This window comes from Heloderma suspectum, chromosome 2 (genome assembly GCF_057233095.1).
Source record: "Heloderma suspectum isolate Gila_16-S chromosome 2, 16-S_ref, whole genome shotgun sequence".
NCBI classification, from domain to species: domain Eukaryota; kingdom Metazoa; phylum Chordata; class Lepidosauria; order Squamata; family Helodermatidae; genus Heloderma; species Heloderma suspectum.
Genome location: NC_139459.1, coordinates 273,320,431 through 273,343,426, shown reverse-complemented (window position 1 = coordinate 273,343,426; position 22,996 = coordinate 273,320,431). Strand labels below are relative to the sequence as shown.

The 22,996-nt window shown below is 41.5% G+C and overlaps 2 protein-coding genes across 5 annotated transcripts in view; one reads left to right on the top strand and one right to left on the bottom strand.

Moving 5' to 3' along the window:
* Positions 1–22,996, bottom strand: part of CYFIP2 (cytoplasmic FMR1 interacting protein 2) — a 95,889-nt gene that overhangs the window by 22,661 nt on the left and 50,232 nt on the right. For all 4 annotated transcript variants that reach the window (XM_084839252.1, XM_084839255.1, XM_084839253.1 and 1 more), the window contains exons 20-25: positions 21,992–22,100; positions 21,127–21,246; positions 19,193–19,392; positions 18,696–18,783; positions 4,191–4,334; positions 1,778–1,868 (exon numbers count right to left, since the gene is read on the bottom strand). In XM_084839252.1, coding sequence (XP_084695378.1) covers positions 1,778–1,868; positions 4,191–4,334; positions 18,696–18,783; positions 19,193–19,392; positions 21,127–21,246; positions 21,992–22,100 — 752 coding nt within the window. The remainder of the gene's footprint in view (positions 1–1,777; positions 1,869–4,190; positions 4,335–18,695; positions 18,784–19,192; positions 19,393–21,126; positions 21,247–21,991; positions 22,101–22,996) is intronic.
* FNDC9 (fibronectin type III domain containing 9) lies at positions 12,053–12,713 on the top strand. The gene is given in 2 exon segments (XM_084832447.1): positions 12,053–12,661; positions 12,663–12,713. Coding segments are annotated over 2 exon segments (660 nt in total).

Here is a 22,996-nt window from a genome sequence, read left to right as displayed (position 1 = left end):
CGGTCAACGTTCGTACATTTCTGAGCTTGCGGTGTGATTCGCAGACCCCCCCAAATGTGTTTGACAACATGTGTACATTTGAAAAATGCGCATGAAAAAAGCATAGTTTTGAAAAATGCACACAACATGCTTTAAGCAATGGGAGAAAAATGCATATTTTTCAAAAATGTGCACAACTGATGCGTACATTTAGGAAAATGTGCAGTGAAATCTGCACAAATTTTCGTGCAAAGAGAAAAAAGTGAAGTTCATAATCTGAGATGGACATGAGCTTTGAGGTGGAATCATAGGATCATAGGGTTGGAAGGGGCCTACAAGACCATCGAGTCCAACCCCCTCAGAGAACTTCGACAGCTTGACTTTTGCTGAATCGGCTTGACTTTTGCTGAATCGGCTTGAATTTTGCTGATTCACACATCCCTAGTATTGTTGTATTCCTGCTTCAGCACAACAAACACATCTAAAAAGGAATGGTGTGGCCAGAAACTATGAACACTTCTGCAGCTTTCTAGTACCTGTTTATTAGCTTTATATTATTGATTTTTTTCACTGGTATTTTATTTGTTTCCTTATTATCATGATGTAAATTGTAAAACGCCTGGAAAAATTATTTTATCAGGAATTTAATAAATTAATTAAATAAAAAAACAAATAATAGGTACGATTCTCAAACCCAACTGCAGTGCAGATCATTTATTTATTTCATTCTTTCCCATTTTCTCCACCCAAATAGACCCTCACAAGGCAACATACACAGAAATAAAACACAGCTAAATAATTAAAGACCAATACTAAAACAAGCCTTTAAAAAGCAGGTGAAATAAATTTCAAACTACAATAAATGCAGCAAGGAAAATAAAACAGGAGAAGAACAAAGTTACTTAAAACTACCCTTGAACGATCTATTGAAACAGAAAACCTCCTGGAATGCCAGCAAAGATTCAGTGCATTAAACAGTGTTTTCTGAATTCTGCCATCAACATCCATCCAATGATGCAGCACACTGTTCTTTGCAGCGGCTGGGAGAAAGGTGTGGGTGTGGAGCGAGGAGCATGCCCCTGTTCGTAACGGCAGTCACTACTGGGAGAATACTGGGTTCGGATAGCTATGACAGGCCCAGCTTGTTCAGTGCAGGCTGGCCATATCAAGCGGCACAGGCTCCCCACACTGGGCAAACTAAGAGTGCTGTTGCACACCCCACCGGGTTGCCTCCCAGTGGTGCCTTCTGACAGGTGCAGAGATCCTCTTCACTGCCTTCACTGCTGTTTCTCAGAGGTGACCACGAATAGCTGTATGTACTGTAGCATGGCCCATTGCTGGCTATTTTGCTAATCCAATCAGTGTACACTGCCCTGAGCTCCTTGGAAGAAGGGTAGGATAATAAAATAATAATAATAATAATAATAATAATAAATATTAAAATAAAATAAAATAGTGGCAGTGTGGTGTACCTAAATCAGGGAGACCTGGGTTCAGATCCCTGTTCAGCCCTGAAGTTCACCGAGTGGCCTTAGGATAACCTCAGATAAATCACTCTTAGAGAAAGGGTGGGAATATACAAATGCCATTGAGAAATAAACAGTGGAAGAATTGACATCTATAGGCATCTCAAAATGCAGCTGTCCCCAACTTGGTGCCCTCCAGATGTTTTGGACTTCAGTTCCCATCAGCGCCAGCCAGCATGGCCAGTGGCCAGGAATTCTGGGAGTTGTAGCCCAGAACATCTGCAGGGCACTGTATCGGGGAAGGCTGTCATAAATGCAATGCGAGTACCAACCTGGAGATCCGTACTCGTGCCTTGGCAGGCGGCAGATCTTTGGCATCACCTCTATCAAGGTTTTCACATACTGAAGGATGGTCCCTTGCAACTACCAAAGACAGTAGAAGATAAAAGTCATGTAAAAGATGGACTGAAAGCTGGAAGTGTGAATGGTTTTACGAAGTGGCTGGCTTTGATAGTCAGCCAATATTGGCTAGTGAGCTCATTCTCAACCCTCTCTCAACTCAGAGAAAAAGAGAGAGAGAGAGAGGTTTTTGCTATTATGGCAAAATTAACACATTATATTAGAACAAGAAAAGAAGACAAAGAAAGGGACATATTTGCAGAATACTGGACATGCTTTCTTAATGTTTGCAGAAATAAAGCAATATACGCAAACACTCAGCTTTGTTTTGCAATAAACTGACTTAGGCTGCAGTCCTATACCCACTCAATGGTACTTACTTCTGAGTAGACATGCACAGAATTGCACTGTTATTTTTTAAATGTATGACTATAGAGGGAAGAGAAAACTTTTTATTGGTTTTGGATTCTGCATATGAAACATAGAATGTATCGTGTATATTGAGTGAGAAAATGCGTATATCTTCTTTTAGAAACCCAGAGAAAGGACTCCTTATTGATTGTTGTACATAATACTGTATTGCTTTTATTGTATGCATAATTTGTCTTTAATTTTTTTAAAAAACACAGGAATGTTGGATCTTGTCTCTGATGTCACACTGAGCTTTGGAGACAGATGTAGCAATTCCCCATCCCTCTCCTGAGTTCAAGGCTGAGGAGGAGGAGGAGGAGGCTGGGAGCCGGGCTTTAGAGCCAGGCTTTAGAGATGTCAGATTTCTCATTTGCATCTGCGTGCCTCTAAAGTGGAGTTTGGGACGAGGCAGCTCAAGACTGCAGTTGTGCTGCCTTCTGGAGTCAGTTGGAAGCTGTGACACTTCTTGCTGCTTCTGAGTACTTTCAAAGTGCACCATGAGCCATCTGCCAAATTAAAATAGATGGTCACAACTGGTGACCTGAAGTGGCCCCCTGAAAAGAGGCCCCTTTCAGTTTGTGATCTGAGCTACTACTTCACTGTTGTTGTCAGCTGCCTGAGAATATTTACATTAAAAGCCAGCATAGAAATTGACCAGATAAGAAGTATAAAGACTTTAAGTACACTGAAACAGATTTTAAAAAGCCCACCCCTTGAAATGCAAACCCCAAGCCATATCTCAAGTTTTTTGCAAATGAAAATCCATTTTCAAACATCTGTCTATGTGGTATTTGACAGGGCGGGTGTGTGTGTGTGTGTTAAGGAGAAACACAGTGTTTAGCAAACAGTTTGAAGCTTATGCACCAGCCCTGTTAAAAGTTTTAATAAGAGCTTCTGTATATTTCAGTAAGCAAAACATTTTTGCTTGCTTTCTTACTATTAACAAGCGGATACATCCCACCAGCAGATGTGCTCATCAAAATGATTTACAGTAGTGGTGATCTGATACTTTAGGTATCTGAGGTTCTGAGCAAACCTTCAGGGGACTCTGGGAGCTGCAGTTCTCTGATGGGAGCTGGGAACCTCTAACACAGCTTTCCCTACCAGATGTTTTGGACTACAGCTCCTATCAGCCCCAGCCAGCATGGCCAATGGTAAGGGATCATGGGAATTGTAGTATTCCAAACCATCCAGAGGGCACCATGTTGGGGAAGGTTGCTCTAACAGAATTCCTCGCATCCTTACCAAAGGACAGTTCCCAAAATCCTTTGAGGAAAACCATGTCAGTCAATTAGACTGGTATAAAATCGGTATGTACACAGTATAAATGTGTATAGCCTATAGGGACATCTTGCATTTTCAGATTGCTTAATGTTGCTCTCACATGCAGAGGCAATGCAATGCGATAAGAGTTCAGAATATAGTGTTTTCAATGGAGACACTCTGCCAAGCAAAAACAGGCATCTAATTCTCAAGTTCTTCTCAATGCATGTTCTTCTAAATGTCATGTTCATTTAAATGTTCTAAATCCTTACCAAAGGAGAGCCAGTGTAGTGTAGTGGTGAGAGTGACGGACTGGGAGCCGGGAGATCCGGGTTCTAGTCCCCACTTGGCCATGGAAGCTCACTGGGTGACTTTGGGCCAGTCACAGACTCTCAGCCCAACCTACCTCACAGGGTTGTTGTTGTGAGGATACAACGGTGAGGAGGAGGATAATGTAAGCCGCCTTGAGTTCCTTGCGAGAGGGAGAAAGGCGGGGTATAAATGCAATAAATAAATAAATAAATAAATAAATGCGTATTTTTCTAAATGCCACGGAAATCAAATTCTAAACGCACTTTCTAAAATAATATACATTACAAAAATCATGTTCCAGCCAAAGCTGATTGACTTCCTGGCCTGAGCTGCATCCCCAATTTCAAATTTCACCATTACCAGGCTCTTGACGATCTTCAGCAGTTCCTCCATCACCACAGCGATCCCTTGGTATCCAAGGAGCCGGCAGATTGTCTTGAAATGAGGAGGCCCCACAAAGTTCCGGTATGAGCTATAGATGTGGCTGTAGGCAATGTTGAGAGGCTGGGAAAAACAGGAGCAAAACGGTTACTGGGACATTCTAAAAAATCATTACCAAGGCTTCTGAAAAATCTGTATGGCCAAGACGACACCTGGGAGTAAGGAATATTGCAATGTGTTGCCAGTTTGGGGTGAAAATCCCAGTAGACTGCTGAATAAGATTTTTTTCTGTTTTAATGAGAGTTTGGGCGCAATCCTATGTAAGTTTAACCAGAGAAAAACCCTACAACTCCCAGCACTCCCCAGCCAGCAAGGGCTTTTCTCTGGCTAAACTTACATAGGATTGTGCTTTTAGAGGCACACTGATTACACCCACTCAGCCAACTGGCTCCTAGTCAAGGTCTTTCTGCTCTTATACATCTCCTTCCATTTTTTTTTCTCTTTAAGCCTAATTTTATACTCTCAATACTCTAAGTGAAAACATGTGAAGAAAATCCTCAAATATACTGAACTATACAAATTATTTGAAATGCACAGATTACTAAATATTTACTAAATGTGCTGATTACTAAATAAATGTATTCGAATTTCACGAATTTGCAGAACATATTTCAGAAGTGACCGGTGGGAACTATGGTCACCATTTCCCATTTCAGCAGCCTTCCTCAACCTGGTGCTCTTCAAATGTTTTGGACTTCAACTCCCATCAGCCCCAGGCAGCATGGCTAATGGTCAGGAATGCTGGGAGTTGTAGCCCAAAGCATCTGGAAGGCAACAAGCTGGGGAAGGCTGCTTTGTAGTATTATCTGGAAAACGCATATTTCCTTGCCAAGTTTGGAGATACTTTTCTTAGACCACAATCCTATATCCACTTATCCGGGAGTAAGGCCCACTGACCTCAGTGGATCTTACTTCTGAGCAGCCATACACCGTCAATCTCCGTTTTCAAGGGCAACATTGAAACGGACACTTCGCAAGTGCCTGAATGCTTACTTGTCCTCCAATTCCCTCCACATGAAGTAATGCCCAAAGGCACCAGGCATGAGGGCAAAGACATATGCCAAACAAATGAGGGAAACAATACATGGCTTGGTGGAGAAGGTAAAACAATGAACACAGTTTGATAGACGAGCAGCAGTTTCTGCTGAACCAGCTGACCAATTAAAAACAATTTGTCTCACAGCATCCTGAGGAGAGCAAGGATGGTGAATGCAGACTCCCTCCATCTGAACCGCTGAAAGCAGGTTTCTTGGGAAGGAGGAGGAAAAACAAATGTATACTGTCTCCAGTCCTAAGGCTTGAACAAGTCTAAATACGAGTAAAACTCAGCAGAATAACAGAAGCTAAATAAATGCACTGCAGTGACAGTTAGATGGGAATGGAGCCTGTGTGTGTTACTATTGCCTGGGAAAACGTGAAGTCTTCTTTGGCTCTAAGCTCTTGCAGGTTCTAATTGTCGCTTCAGATTAGTTTTGGAAACGTGTGGACTGTCGCTGTACTTAACCTCTGGAATCTTTATTGGGCCCAGGAAAGAAGGGAGGAAAATTTATTCAGACTCGCACCTGAAAAGCACTGTCAATCAGTTTTAATCATGCCTTGACATTTTCAGTGCCTGCTCTGACAAGGGCAGAATCACATCATTACAAGTCCCAGGAGAAAAGGTGCATGAGTCACTCGCCTTTCCACCATCTTTTCAAATTAAAATTGTTACAGCATCAATAAGCACCACAAAATGTCATCCTGGGTGGCTATCGGGTATAAAACATTTTCCTAAAGCAGTGCACATGAAGCATGAGCCATCTGCTTAGGGTCTGCTAAAAAAAAAAAAAGGTTTAGGTTAAAGAATGTAAACTAGGGTCCCCCACTTGTTAACAGTAAACGCAGTGTAGCTCATTTGGACATTTATTTATTTACAATATTTATATTCTATGAAATCACGAAGATTCTCTGGGCTGTTTATAGTAAAAAAAAATCAAAACAGCATAAAGAAATAAGACACTAACCTGAAATCTAAAACAAAATAAAACCAGCAACAGCATAAAACCTGAGTAAAACCGGCAATATTTATTTATTTATTTATTGGATGAATTGAATTGTACCCCACCTTTCTACCAAGAAAAATGGCACTCAAGGTGGCTTACAAACACAAATAAAACTTGATAAAAATAATAAAACAAATACATTAAAACACAATTAAAAACATAAGAATAACAGAGTAAAAACTGCATCCAACCCAACAGACACATCTGCTTACACATCAAAAACCAGCCTGAATAAAAAAGTATTTGCCTGCTGGCGGAAGGACAGCAGAGAGGGAGCCAACCTAGCCTCTCTTGTCAGCGAATTCCACAGCCAGGGAGCGACCACCAAGAAGGCCCTCTTTCACATTGCCAGCAAAGGGCCTCTGAAGGTGGCGGTCTCAAAAGAAGGCATCTCCTAGAGATCTTAAAAACCAGGCAGGCTCATATGGGGGAAAGTGGTCTTTCAGGTAGCCTGGCCCCAAGCCGTATAGGGCCTTATAGGTCATAACCAGCATTTTGAATTCTGCCTGGAAACAGATAGTGAAACTGCTGTAACAAGGGAATTCCTTCCCTGCCAGTTTTTATAAGCCAAGAGGGGCAGTTTAGTGGTTCTTTAGATGACATCATGACCCTCTAGTTTCGCTTTTGCTTTTTAAGAGTACTTTCCGGGGGGGGGGGGTTTTGAATGGGGAAAATGGAGTATTATTTCTGAAAGTGAAAGAAATGGTATTTTCCTACTTGTGTAACTGCAATATTCTGCTATAGCACATCGCCACCTAGAGTTTATGTAGCATAAAACCAGGAAAGGAAAGCTCTTGGTGTAGAGCTCTGATCTTAATTCTGCGATGAAACCAAAAGTAAATACAATGGATAAACAGCCTTGTGTAGAAAAACTCTTGTTAGGGCTGAAAGGGTATAAAATGTTTATATACATGAATAAATCCCACAACTGACTACATACAATGGCGTAAAAAGTGTCCACTTATGTGGTCAATGGAGAACCACATGATAAAATGAAAGCAAACAGAATGATAGCGTACTGTTGTCATGATTACACCACTTACAGGTATTTTGGGATATGGACAAAAGTATAAAAATCTATTAAATACATACATACATACATACATGGAGACAATGATGTGGGCTATGCAGTACATCTTCAGCACCCACAAAATCAAAGCTCAACAGGGCAGGGATCATCGAATTTTGTGCTTGTAGAATATTTTGAAAAACAAGGCATTTGGAAATAAATAATACTGGCAACATTTTGGAAGCCCCAACTTTACATGCCCCTGCTAACAGGCAAGCTTGATATTTTGGGAGTCAAGAAAAACAGGCAAGAAACTCAGATTGCTGGATAAAACAATGAAGAAAAGACTAATATCTGCTGAATCTATTCTATAGCTATCACAAAGATAAAGAGAACAGTTACAGGACACTAGTATAGCAGCTGATTCACATTCAGAGGAGGATTCATAAAAAGGTGAAGCTGCATTTAATGAATAGAAAGGGTTGGATGGCTATGAATCAACATGTTCTATGTGAGAGTTCAGGCAGCCCCTTGTTCCTGCTTCAATGCATCTGTATTATTAGCAGTGGAACAGAAAGTAATGATTCACTTGCTAAGATGCTTGCGGTTACTTCATAGTCCTGGAGAACCTAGAAGTTCTCGGAATCTTGAATTTTCACATTTTTTCAAACACAGAAAGCATAATGTATTTCCGTTCCTTGAAAAGTCTTTGAAGCTGGAATTCTAAGTACACACTTTTCTGGGAATAAACTGCACTGAACACAGTACTCACTTATGCATCATCCCAAAAGAAGAAATGCACCAGGTACAAAATAGGGCACAGATCTGCATAAAATGTGCATGTGCTAGGTGCACATTTAAAAACAATGACTATAATTTAAATAGAAATACAGTACATAAAACCAAGTGAGGAACACTGTGACCAGGAAACCTGTGTGCCTCCTCAGTCTGCTGTCCAGATGCAAACAAAGCTGGAGATAATTTTTGATAGTATGCTGGGTAAAAAAAGAAAAGAAAAGCCAGATTGGGTAGCTTTCCCTAGTAGTTGGAGAGGATGTGCTCACAGAGAATAAAGTACCAGCTTTAGGTGCTGTAAGAACGTAAGAAGAGCCATTCTGGATCAGACCAAGAGTCCATCTAGTCCAGCATTCTGTTCACACAGTGGCCAGCCAGCGGTCGACCAGGAACCCACAAGCCAGGCATGAGCGCAACAGCACCCTCCCACCCATGTTCCCCAGCAACTGGTGTACACAGGCTCACTGCCTCTGGTACTGGAGGTAGCACATAGCCATCAAGACTAGTAGCCACTGATAGCCTTTTCCTCCAGGAATTTGTCTAACCCCCCTTTAAAGCCATCCAAACTGGTGGCCATCACTACTTCCTGTGGTAGCGAATTCCATAGTTTAACTGTGCACTGTATGAAAAAGTACTTCCTTTTATCTGTCCGGAATCTCCCACTAATCAGCTTCATAGGATGACCATGGGTTCTAGTATTTTGAGAAAGGGATAAAAATGTCTCCCTATCCACATTCTCCACACCATGCATAATTTTGTACACTTCTATCATGTCTCCCCTTACCCTCCTTTCTTCCAAGCTAAACAATCCCAGCTGTTGTACCGTTCTCTCATAGGGGAGATGCTCCAGCCCCTTGATCAATTTAGTTGCCCTTTTATGCACCTTTTCCAGCTCTACAATATCTTTTTTTAGGTGTGGTGAACAGAACTTGACACAATATTCCAAGTGTGGTTGCACCATAGATTTATATAGGGGCAGTATGATGTTAGCAGTTTTATTCTCAATCCCTTTTCTAATTATGCCTAACATGGAGTTTGCCTTTTTTACAACGGCTGCACACTGGGTTGACATCTGTATCAAGCTGTCCACCACAACTCCAAGATCTCTTTCCTGGTCGGTCACCGCTAGCTCAGATCCCATCAGGTTATACTCGAAGTTGGGATATTTTGCCACAATGTGCATCACTTCACATTGATCACTTTACAACGTCACTTGTAAATTGATCACTTTACAACGTTTACATCACTTTACAACGCTTACATTGAACTGCTCTTACATTGTAAGATCATCTTCCCCCAGTTAAGGATCCCACTGACAAGTGGCTAAATTTGGAATTTACTAGGTCACACAAAACATGAAGGTAGGCATGTTGGCCAAAAGAAAATTTCCAAAATCCATATCACCATAATATCTTTATTACGCCAATTCAAAGTTTACAAAATACTGTGCAAACTTTTGACTTCTTCAGACAAGATGGTAAGCAAAATATAAACAAATTTTATATCCAGTTATGTTAATATAAGAACTGTCTAGTTTCTCTCTACTTCTATTTTCCACCTTTTGTTTTACCTAAGGATGGATAGTTTTTTTGAGTAACAGATAGATTTTATATTTTCAAAAATAGGTATCAATCATCATTTGGTTGTTTTATCTTCCTAGCAACCCTTGGGAGGGTCCCAGGTACAACATGGAACCATATTTGTACTTGGTAGGGACTAATTTGAATGTCTGCAGACTCCATAGCTTTGACATCAGCCACATCACCACCCTCGTATTTGCTTTGTTTAAAATCCTGTCTGACAAAGAATTCTGAAGAACTAGAAAGCTTGCACAGTATTTTGTGACCTTTAAGCTACCTTCACTTTTTGTATGTGGAATTTTAGTTCAGGTTTTTAAGGGAATTCATCCTTTTAAAAACTTTAATTTACTTAACCCACATTTCCTCTGATGCAAAAACTGCTATCTGGTACATTCCTGTGAGTAGTTGGCTATTTTCTCTTCTCAGACTTGACTGACTTTTTCCCATCTCTCTGCTCAATCAAAAAAAAAAAAGGAGGATGAACCAAACAACTGAAAAATTGCTATGTCTGTTTAATTTCAGATACAGCAACAAGTATGTATCCACAGTAAAAGGACATATATTAAGGACTTCTCTCACCAAATTGCTCAACAATGCCTGACTACTGTTTCCTATTGGTTGCTAAGGCAAGTGATGACAGCCAAGAGATGTATAATACAAGAACTGTGGATGTGGGATTGATTTAAGCAGCAGGCAATGGAATAAAAAGGGAACTCTGGCTGTGGAGAGAAGAGAAGACTATCATCAAAGCAGGCTCTTGCCTAGTGACTGAATATTCACTGAACACGGTTCAAGACAAGTACTAAGGTAAATTGCTTTTAAATAATGTAATTGATAAATGTCATTTTATAAGCTATCGCTTATAAAATATCTTACTTCATGATAGGATCACATCAACCTGTATCGATTTTTCATATTGCAAAAGCTTTCAGCCTTCTTCTTCCATACTGACTTAAAGACCATTGTTTTCTGAGAAAGAAGTTCTTCTTAATCAAACGTCCCCTGTTCCACCTTCCCCCCGTCCCACCAATTGTATTTCCATTTTTTTCCTTACAATGTCTGTTAATTTAAAAATAGAATACTTGGTTTTTGACAGCTCATTCCTATGCATGTCTACTTGGAATTAAACCTCACACAAATAAGATTGTGTGTCTGTTTTAGTTGTCTATTAGAAAATTTACAGAAATGGAATGATTCCAGTGTTATCAAGCTAGACCTTCTGTTCTATGAGGTTCCTTATGCTTAAATGTATCTACAACAGATCCCCTGTTCCATCTTTTACAGAGAGAAGGAAAAAGATTCCACAATCTCTTTTTTAAATAGCTTATTCTAAATTATTTTTCAAAATTATGAAAAAGTTATTCCTGATATGGTAAAGAGGCATTCCCAAGGTAATGTTTCAGTTGTTCCATACAAGAGCCCCACATGTACTGTCATATGCCTGCACATCTGGGCTGCCCCATCTTTTTCAATGATCTTTTTCAATTACCAGATCTAGAACTACAAAACAATGTGCACTGAGATGGGCTCCCCCCATTGAAATGAACTGAAAAACCTTCATGGGCAGGCAAGCTCTGCACCTATAAGGACTACAGAGACTGACGCAAATTGATAAAAAGCAACAAGTTAACTAATCACAATACACTGAGAATTTAAAAGAATGTGAAAATAAGATCTCTGTCTTTGAAAACCGCAAGGGAACTGGAAAGTGATTTTCTTTGATAATAAAACATCTGATAAGGAACCCAATTATGTGTTTGTCGATTTTAAAACAAACAAGCAAAAAGAACGCTATTTAAAATAAATGTTTTGGAGAACCAAGAATTAGAAAAGTCTTAGGATGAACTGTCCAGGTTTGTTAATCTAGTCCCTTTCTAGTTTTCACCTTTCACATTGGAGCATAGGAAGTCCCTAGGAATGCAGCATGCAGTTCTGAGCCTGATCCCATTCATCTTGATTTCCTTGGCCCAAAGTCAATGGAAGTTTGGTTATGGACTTCTCTGGAGTCAGCAGAGAATTCCAGGAGCAGGAGGTTTCTTTTAGTTAAACATCTCATGTAAGCATTAGGTACGTGTCACTAGAGACAGACCTGTGATCTTCTTGTCCTATGATAGTTCCCTGAGCTGGATCTATATAGTGAGTGACACTAATAAAACCTTCCCCAACCTGGTGCCATCCAGATGTTTTGAACTTCAACTCCCAGCAGCTCCAGCCAGAGAGTAAGTATGTCATTAACAACCTGAGCATGAAAAAGGGGACAATGTAAGGGCTCTCTAGATATCTGATGAGCTTGCAACTAGATCTTTTTAAAGTAAATAAATGACAAATGTTCTTGCTTATATTTTCAGGGACACAATGGACATAAAAGTTTGCAATATCTCCCATACAAGTGCTACTGTGTCATGGTCCACTGACCATCCTTGCCCTGAGAACAATTACCACGTCATGTATAGACACAACTGGAACAGTGTGTTTGCAGGCTATCTGCACCAAAATGTCTACTATGAACAGAGGGTTTCACATTCCCTCAGCTCTCTCGTTCTCCACAGACTTACTCCTTCCACCCTCTATATCTTGTGTGTCACATGCAAAAATTCATACCCATCCAGCAACCACTGCACAACATTCCATACCCAAGAGAAGCATCCACTCTTCTTCAATGGCTCAAAGCAGGAGTCTATCACCTCCATATGGATGGTATGCAGTCTTTTGCTCTTTTGCTTTATGGCTCTCTTGCTTTATGGTTGCCTTCAGCTCTGGTCCTGGAAGTGCCACCAGCAGCAGAGAAAAGAGGACAGCACCCCAGAGGAAGAATTAAGAGAACAAACCAGCTCCCCTGAGGGATCTCTGAGAAGTGACCTAAAGGAAGAGCTGCTGGAAGTTCCCATGACACCCATACTATTTAGGAATTCTGGCCTCACAAGGGGGAGTCCACATATATCCCCTTACTGCTTTTTTTCCAGATAAGGGCACTGATGACAAAAGGGCCATTTTACCACAGTATAGGGTGAAATAATTGAGAAACTGAAGAAAGGTGAAAATGCTTAATTCTTTGTTGTTTTTCTCTGTAGCATGACTTGCATAATACTAGGCATGTTATGATGATCGTACACTGGTGTCTTGTCAAACTTAACTACTCAATACTTATGTGGTATGCATTATCTAAGTATTAGTGCCCTGCAATGAAGACTGGCATAGGAAAGCCAGTTCAGAAATAAAGATTTTAAAATCAAATTTATGGGAAAGCAGTTGTTCTCATTACTGATTTCGCTGGAGCATTATTTTGCTTTTAAAAACCATCTTCATGTTTGCCCTTTGTAAAGACTTAAGCCCAGCTCACACTGATGGGAATTTGGGCTTTCTAACCCACACCAAGACAAGAAGCAGGAACAGGCAACAACAGTGTTCAAGCCAAGAAAATAAAATGTAACAAAACAGGTGAAGTAACAGTTGGTGAGGCATATGAAAGCATTTGAGCAACACAAAAGCCTTCAATGCACAAAATGAGAAGGTGGCAAAAGGACAATTTACTCACTGTGGCCACCATGTGGAGACAGCTGCACACTGCACCCACATGGCAGCTTCTCAATACTGTAGGTGGACATCAATCCCCTACATCGTGTGAAGGTATCACACGTGCCAGTGATGGAACAGCCTGAACATCACTGTTGATGTGGTATTGAGAGGCATGGAGACCCTCCCCAAGATGAGGAAACTATCTGACATTTTTCATCTGGTTTCAACCGGTCTGTAGCTGGAGTAATGTGTAGACAAGGATCTAATCCTTGGCTAACACACAGAACAAAATTTCCCAGTAATGTAATTTTTTGGTCACTGCAAGGGGATAGTAGCATAATAATGATTTTAAAAACCCATTTCTCTTTTCCCAAAATCTATAGAAAAAGTACATGGGCTCATGATCTCTGTTTAAAGACCTGAGCCTAAATACCCTTTGACAATCCAAAGTAATGATCTGAACACACCAGGGTGGGGAACATGAGGCCAGGCCTGCAGTCTAAGCTTTGTTATTAATGCTACAGCAATTTCCACTGCCAAAGAGATAAGGGCTGTTTACTTGAGAAAGTAGTTTGCCTCTTCAGCAGTGGTAGGAACCTCAAGCAAAGCTCGTCCTGTGCACACATCTCTCCTTGCTGTGCATATATTTTCTTTGGATTACAGCCATTAACTATAGTAAGGCTCACTGACTTCAGTGAAATCTGGACCTCAGCTCAAAGCTCCACCGGTGCTCTGAAGCACACAGACAGCTCTACAACATGCAAAGGCTTCCTAGTTCCCAGTAGAATTGGGGGTAGCTCAGAATGTGCAATGTGTACTGCATTTCTCCACGAAACAAGCCTCAAGATGGGGTAGAATAACATACAGGAGTAAAGCATCTGAACCCAGCTTGCAATCTTATTTTGAAAGGGGCTTTTAAACCACAGTTTCCAGATCACTATTTGGCACTATAAATTGCAGGCGTGAGAGGCCCAATCCCACAGCAGGGGGATGGGGAAGGGTTAAAGTCCCCCTAACCCCCCACCCCCCACCCCCCACCCACACCAGGGTCCTGATGTAGATTGATACTCCTGCAGTTACACTAAAGAAAAAAGGAACAAAAGATTTGGCTGCTTGCTACACCTTTACTGTAATTTCTAATACGGTCCTTAGAATTCATTTCCAAGTAACATGTCAGAGCAGAACAACTGCATTGCAGGATTCTCTGACATTAATATACCTAAGTGTAGGTGAGACAGTTTTCACAAGTTATGACCATTTGGCCATTTCTGGCCAGATGGCTGATTTTTCTGTGATTTGTACCAGAAGATACTGTTCTAAGAGGTTTCAATCTCCTGTTCGTTTCATCTGCCACATCAGTAAAGTTTTATCAGTAAAGGCCATCTATGGACCAACAAACCATGGTACAAACCCCTTATGCTCAATAGATGGTGCTGAACTTCTAAAGGACAAAGGGTCTATTGCACTGCATTGGAAAGAGCATTACCACAACCTCCTTAACCGTAACTCTATTGTGGCTGATGAGGTTTTGTTGCAAATCCCACAAAAACAAACCAAAGATGAGCTTGCAGTATCCCCTAGTTTGGAGGAAGTCAGTAAAAGCATTAACCAAATGAAAAATAATAAAGCTAGTGGACCCGATGGCTTCATCCCTGTTGAAGTCTTTAAAGAAGTTGGGCCTGAAGCTACACAACAGCTTCACAAGCTCATCGAAAAAATCTGGATGAGGGTAGAGATGTCAGAGAATTCCGCCACGGATCTCGGGGAGGCCGAATGCCAGCGCATTCGGCCCTCCGAAATCGGTGGTGGAACGGTCTGCCCCCCCGCCCCCCCGGGACGAGACTTACCTGGGGCAGATCTTCCTGGCGGCGGCGGCTCCGGTGGCTAGTCTTCCGACCGGCGGCCACCGCCGCCATTTCCAGTTAAAAAAAAAACGTGATAGGCTACGTAAAGATTTACGTAGCCTATCACGGCTAGATTTTAAAAAAACACCGTGATAGGCTATGTAAATCTTTATGCAGCCTATCACGGCTGACTTAAAACAAAAAACAAAAAAAATGCGCGTATGCAAATGGCGGCGCCCATGGGCGCCGCCATTTGCATTCCTTATTTTGGCACGTCTTAGTCTACGTAAACATTTACATAGACTAAGACGGCGAAAATAAGGGGAACACAAATAGCGTAGCGTCTACGCTATTTGCGTTCCCCTTATTTTCGCTGTCTCAGTCTATGTAAATGTTTACGTAGACTAAGACGTGCCAAAATAAGGAACGCAAATGGCGGCGCCCATGGGCGCCGCCATTTGCATACGCGCGTTTTTTTTTAAATCAGCCGTGATAGGCTACGTAAACATTTACGTAGCCTATCACGGCTGACTGCAGGGACACAAACGGCGGCGGCTATGGCCACCGCCATTTGCGTCTCTGCTAGCCAGCAGCCGGATGTCCGGCTGCTGGCGAAGCCAGCCAGCGGCTCCGCAGAATCCCTGCGGAGCGGAGCCGGCTGGCCAGGATTCCGGGGGGGAGCAACGGAACGCCTCCCCCCCTGGCCAGGATTTCAGGGGGAGGGACGGAACGCCTCCCCCCCAGCATCAGCATAATCCGCGAAAAGGTAAGTGACTTTCGTACATCCCTAGATGAGGGAGGAGATCCCAGCAGACTTCAGGGATGCCATAATTATCACTCTCATAAAAGGGCTGATAGAACAGATTGTGGAAACTATCAAGGCATCTCCCTTCTAGCTACAGCAGGCAAAATCCTGGCAAGGATCCTCGCAAACTGCCTTCTACCTATCTCAGAAGACATCCCCCCTGAATCCCAAAATGGCTTCCGCCCTTCCAGTGGGACAGTGGATAAGATCTTCACCACACGACAGCTCCAAGAAAAATGCAGGGAGCAAAACCAAGCCCTGTACATGGTGTTTATTGTTCTGACTAAGGCCTTCGACACTGTAAATTGTACTGCTCTCTGGACCATCCTTCTGAAAACCGGATGCCCTAATAAATTTGTGAACATCTTGCAGCTCCTCCATGACGACAACAAGCTTGGATAACAATGGCTCTCAAAGTGATCCATTCAAAGTGGGATCAGGCGTTAAACAGGGATGCGTCATTGCTCCAACCTTATTTGCTATCTTCATCACTATGATTCTACACCTTGTTGAAGGGAACCTTCCACTGGTGTAGAAATCATATATCGAACAGATGCAAAACTTTTTAATTTCAGTAGGCTGAAAGCAAAAAGTAAGGTAATTACATCCTCTGTCATAGAATTTCAATATGCTGATGATAACGTAATCTGCGCATATTCAGAGGAAAATCTCCAACATCCTAAACATCTATCCTAAACATCTTCGCAGAACCATACGAAAAGCTCGGCCTCTCGTTTAACATCAAAAACCCCAAAATGCTTTACCAGCAAGCACAAACTAATCCCTCTGTAGCACCATCAATACAGCTTAATGTTATGATGCTGGAAAATGTCGATCACTTTTCTTATCTTGGCAGCCATCTCTCCACAAAAGCCAACATCGATGCTGAAATTCAGCATTGCCTGAGCTCTGCGACTGTAGCATTTTCCCGAATGAAGCGTAGAGTGTTCGAGGATCAGGACATTCACAGGGAGACCAAAATGCTTGTTTACAAAGCCACTGTACTACCGACCTTGCTGTATGCCTGTGAAACATGGACCATCTATAAACGCCACTCCCAACTTCTTGAAAAATTCCACCAACGCTGCCTCCGAAAAGTTCTGCAAATTACTTGGGAAGACAGACGGACATGTGAGCATATTGGAAGAAGCAAAGACCACCAGTGTTGAAACAATGAGTCTCCAACATCAACTGCGCTGGATCGGCCATGTTGTTCGAATGCCTGATTATCGTCTTCCAAAGCAGTTACTCTATTCCCAACTTATGAATGGAAAACGGGATACTGGTGGACAGCAAAAGAGATTTAAAGATGTTCTTAAAGCTAACCTAAAAAAATGTAACATAAGCATTGAGAACTGGGAAGTTGTAACTCGTGAGTGTTCCAACTGGAGGTCAGCCTATATTAAAGGCGCTATGGACTCTGAAGAAGCATGAGTACAGGGTGAAAGGGAGAAACGAGCTCAGCGGAAGGCACGTCAAGCAAACTCTCATCATGACCGCCTTCCATCTGGAAACCTATGTCCTCACTGTGGGAGGCTGTGTAGGTCCAGAATCGGCCTTTACATTCACCTGCAGACTCACTGCTAGAGATCAATGTGTTGAATTGATTGACGTATCTTCTATGAATCTGTCTAATCCTTTTAAAGAGTTATCTATATAGACTCTATCTTTGGAAGACAATCTTACTCGGTCACGAGTGATCGCCATGAAAGTTAAATTTGCCTTTTGAAAAGATTTAAGGGAAAGAAGCTTAACAAAAAGATTCACTGTGCTGCATCTGGGTCACTTGATATAGTTATTTGAAGTTATCATATAAGATCCACTGGAGGCACATTTGCAGGGTCGCAAGAGAGGGCCACCAATGGTTGCTCCCAGGCTCTGAAACTTCCCTCCAAGGAAGGCTAGGTTGGCATCCTCTCTATTGTCCTTCTGTTGGCAGACAAAGACATTTTTATTCAGGCAGACCTTTGGCATGCTGGCTGGTTTGTTGGCAAAGGCAGTTTTAACTAGTTGGGTGCTGTTTATCTCTTTTTATTGTCCTGTTTTTAATTGATCTGTTTTTATGTTTTAATTGAGATTCTGTTTTTAATCTCTGTTTTACTATTGTTAGCCGTCTTGAGCACCATTTTTGCCAGAGAAGCAGGATATACATTTTATAAACTAATAATAAATAATAGGTTAGCAAAGCACAGCTAGAGGTGTGGAACAGGGTTACTGGATACCATGCCTTGAGTCTTCAGTATGTTCAGGGTTGTGCGTTTATATGAATTTGGCTGTTTTCAATATTACAACCAAGAAAAACAAGTAAAGTGGTCTATTGTGGCTTTGGGGGTCAGATGTCAGCTCATTTTCTTCTCTGGCAGTCAGAACAGAATTCAGTTCAGTGAATTTGCAAAGGATACTCCTGTTCAACAGGGGATTTTAGATCACAACCGAGTGTCATAAGGATAAGTTCTAGCTGGTGCTTCAGGCTGCAATCCTATGCATACTTACTGGACACACTGAATTCAGCGGGCAATTTCCAAAGCCAATTGACCCATTCCCTCCAAGCGTTCTGTGTGATTAGGATTTCCAACAGTGCAAAGAGCCCGCATGTGAACAGCTGTAGGGGGACAGAAGCCCCTTTCATATTAGGGAAACCTAATGAAGCTGTTTGCTTGCTAATATCAGTGTTGCTTGTGTAAAATCCCCCATATGCTTCTTTCTCTTGTTTTGATCATGGACCTGTTCCAGGCATATCATTTGTTATGTGTGATCTTTCTATACATTCTGCTTTCTTAAACTAACTCCATTCGTACTGGGCTCTGAATAGTAAGTGCGTTTCTTGACTCACCTTAGATCCATAAAGGTAATATGGCTGGACGTTGGCTGGTTTATCCCTCTGGGGTTCTTGGGTGAATGGAATTGCTGTCCGCACAAATCTGGCATTTGTGAAAATGAGAGCGAAATAGATTTTTCATAATCTATTTACAGAGGGTAGTACGTTTAACATCCCCCTCCCCCTCCACATTACAGACAAAAATATAGGTCGAATCCACTGGCTGTTTGGAGGATTTTTTTTAATGGATCTTCATAATAACAAATTATATTTAGTCTCTTTTCCATAATCCAGCTGCATTAGACATCATTTTGTGATCTAAAATCAATTATGCCCTAAACCTGGCTGATTCAAGAAATAAGACTAAAATTGCTGTAATTGTAATATGGGTTGCATGAAATTCATAATACAACTTCATTTTGATCAAGCAGATTAAAGAGCAAACAAGAAGAACCTAAGCTTGGCCTTCAAACAGGACTCCAATGGACCCCACTTTGACATTTGCTTCTTACCTGTTAGTAGACCCATTGTAGCAGTAATTAGGTAAAAAGTCAAAGTTTAGCTCCCAGAAGACATGCAGGGTGATGCGTCCGTAAGGAGCTGAGACGTTGTGATTGGCCTCTCGGAACATGGCATCGAAACTGTCCAAGGTCATGTGCTTGCACAGCAATCTATGTGTCAGACGGTTTATCTCCAAAAGCCACTCAAGCTCCTGCATCCAGAGAAAGCAGCAGCAAAAAGACATTCTGCATCATCAAGGCCACATGTGAAACATCTCCTACATCAGCAAGGACATGATATATAAGGCATGTAGAACATGCTCTATAAAGACAAAATCAGTGGCATATAAACTTGAGGAGGGAAGTCTTGCCTATCACTTGCATACCTACAGTGGGTGAAAACAGATTCCTCTCTTATCATGATCTTTTAGAATATTATCTTTTCTCTTGGAATATCATTAAGCCTGCAACCCTATATACACTTACCTAGGAGTGAGCCCCATTGAACTCACTGGGGCTTATGTCTGAGCAGACATGCATAGGGTTGTGCTGTAAGATGGATTCTTTTATACCTGCTTGATTCCAGAGACTCTTCTAAGAGGTTGTTGACTGACCACAACACCAAACACACCACAGTATCGCTAACATTTATATTGTTTACATACATTATCTGAGTAACCCTTACAATCCTTATTATTTTACCAATATAACAGCAGGTGGCTACCAAGAAGAGGGGCTTTTCTGCTATGGTGCCCTGGCTGTGGAATGAGCTCCCTAGAGAGGTTCGCCTGGCACCTTTGTTGTGCTCCTTCTAGCACCAGGTGAAGACCTTTTCATTCTGCCAGTATTTTAGCATTTTAGCTTCCTAGTTTTTTAGCTTTGGTGTTTTGAATCCGTATTTCAAATCTCTACATGGCTGCTAGGTTTTATTCTGGTGGTACTGTTATATTGTAGTTTTAAGCTTTCATATTTTATATTCATATTTTATATTTTATATTCTCCCAGTATTTTAGCTTCCTAGTTTTTTTAGCTTTGGTGTTTTGAATCCATATTTTAAATCTCTGCATGGCTGCTAGGTTTTATTCCGGTGGTACTGTTATATTGTGGTTTTGAGCTTGCATATTTTATAATGTTTTATGCTGTGCTTTGTGGTTTTAATTTTTGTGAACCACCCAGAAAGCCTCAGTTATTGGACAGTATAGAAATCAAATAAATAAATAATAAATAGGAAATGGGGGGGACCCCATTCCCAAGACCCCTGACTGAATTCATGGCAAAGGCAAGAGTTGAGAGGGGTTCAAAACTGAAGACTGAACTTTCACAGTGCAATCCCTTAATCGTTGGGCTATACTCTAACTGCAATTGTCTACTGCTTGAACTGCCTGCAAATCCTCACGGTTGGGTGCAGCCTTTCCCATCCTGGTGCTCTCCAGATGTTTTAGACTACAACCTCCAGGATTCCTGATCACTGGCCATGCTGGCTGGGACAGATGGAAGTTGGAAGTCCAACAACACCTGTAGGGCACCAGGTTGGGAAAGGCTGCTCTAGTGTGCAATTATTTATGCATCCTCTTTGAGAACAAGAGGGCCAAGAAACCTTATCTTTATTCATCCTGAATGAACAAAATGTGAAGACTGATGACATTTCTTCTTCTATCTGGAAATAAGACTAGTGAAAGTGGATAGTCTGGTAAGGGTCATTGTCAACAGATGCATGTAAAATTGTCAAAATCCCCTTGTGATTTTTGCCTGTGATGTATACACAAATGGAACTGAATCAATAGCAAACAAGAATATTAGTAACAGTTTCATGGACAGTTTGGTGGAAGAGAACAGAATATATTTGTGGTTAGAGATGTACTGTGTAATATCCATGCAATAAGAATCCCCATGCAGTAGGAAGTAATTCTTTCCTTTCTGTATCCCCTATTTAGGGCAATACTTGCCACAATGGAGGTCAGATCCTCGCTCTCAAAGCGGCTAATGGCCTGGTCCAATGATTTGTACATTGCAGCTGAGATACGCTGGGTGATAAGCCTGTTTAGGTCAATTGACCGGCCTAGCAGCTGCAGAAGACACAAGAGACAGACAGTAAATGAGGAGATGATTAAAAAGTCAACCCAAATCCAAAACAAAAATGTAAAAGAACTAAATTAGATCCCAAATGTATTAGCTGACCTGCCTCTATAGAGAAGAAGGTAAGAATTTCAGCCCATTCATTTTAGTGGAAGGAGCAGATCCATGCTTGCAAAGTAATATGCATGATGATCTGCTTTCTCCACTGTAGTGAGCTGTGGGTAAGGGAGAAATTCTATTCATGCAGTGAAGCCCAGTGGCTGTAAGAAACTGCTGGTTGGGGACATATGTATGTGAAACAAGAAAAAACAAGAGAAGCGGGGGGGGGGGGGGAGAAAAAAACTTCCATATTTGAAAACATGCCATGCGAAGAACTGATGAGAAATGCCAACTATATCTGTTCATTCTGCTAATGCCTGTTGTTTCACTAGGGATACTGACCATGTTAAGGATACATTCACGCAACCAACTGATGTGCCAAAAATGTGATGTTTCTCACCACATACAGCAGCAGAACTGAAGCAACCACAGATGTATATTTTGCTTGTCCGGTTATCTGAGATGTGCTATAGGAAATTATAAAGGCTTTCACACATGCATCGTTATGCATGGTGTAGAGGGCAAATGCATAGCAAAACCCACAGACTGTGGCATGAAAAATTAATGTGAAGTCCACTCTAAGTGGCAGGCCCATATAAAACATTTGGAATCTGGTTGACACTGATTAAGTTGTACCTGGACATGCCTCTGTTTGAGCAGCGTTTCATAGCGGTTGGATGGTGGGTAAGGGATAATCACTCCATAATTCTTGCATTCAGCCCGGAATCGTTTATCCAGTAAGACGCTGCAATTGGAAAATACTTGTCAGTACCTTTACTTGAATGCCTCTTGGCTGGCCCAATTAATTTCATGAACAAGGTTTCTTCTAAAAGGAGATAGGTGCAACAGGACAGCCTTCCCCCAACATGGACCCCTCCAGATGTTGTTGGACTACAACTCCCATAATCCCCACACGTTGGCCATGATGCCTGAGGTTGATGAGAGCTGCAGTCCAAAACATCTGGAGGGACTCAGGTAGGGAGAAATATTGAGGAAGCAGGCTGGGGAAGATAATAATCTTCAGATAATGGTAGGAAATAATGACTGGAATTTAACAGATCTATTCTGCTTTTGAAAGATAAGTAGTTTTTAAAAAATATATAAGCAGTAAAATTTGAGGACTGGAATCCTCGGTCGCATGATAGTAGAGGAAAGTTTGCAAATGTGAGGAGCTAGGGAGTAAGAGACTAAAAGGGCCCTTGGGGAAGGCCCCTGGTTAGTAGGAAATCAAAATTAGTTATACAAATTCATCAAGGGGGCATGTGAACTGCTAAATAAATTGCACAGAGTGCACGAAAAGATGAGATATTCTGAAAGCACAATCTGGGCTTCTGATATCATAAAAATTTGGTTTCCTTGGTGCAAAATATCTTTTGGACACAGAGTTTAGGCAACAACTTTCAGCCAAGAAATAATTTTTAATTATAAAACGGCAGCTGTCTGCCAACAGTAGGCACTAATGCACCATCAATCAGGCTTAAAAATCACATCTGAAATCCCCTTCTGTTCCCCCTTTTTGTTCTTTCCCCCCCACACAGGGAATTGAATGAATAATCATTACACTTTGGCCAGAGATCTACCTGCTGTATAATCATTCTAGGCCATGTGCCTAGTGTGCGGATCACTACAGTTAATGTGGAT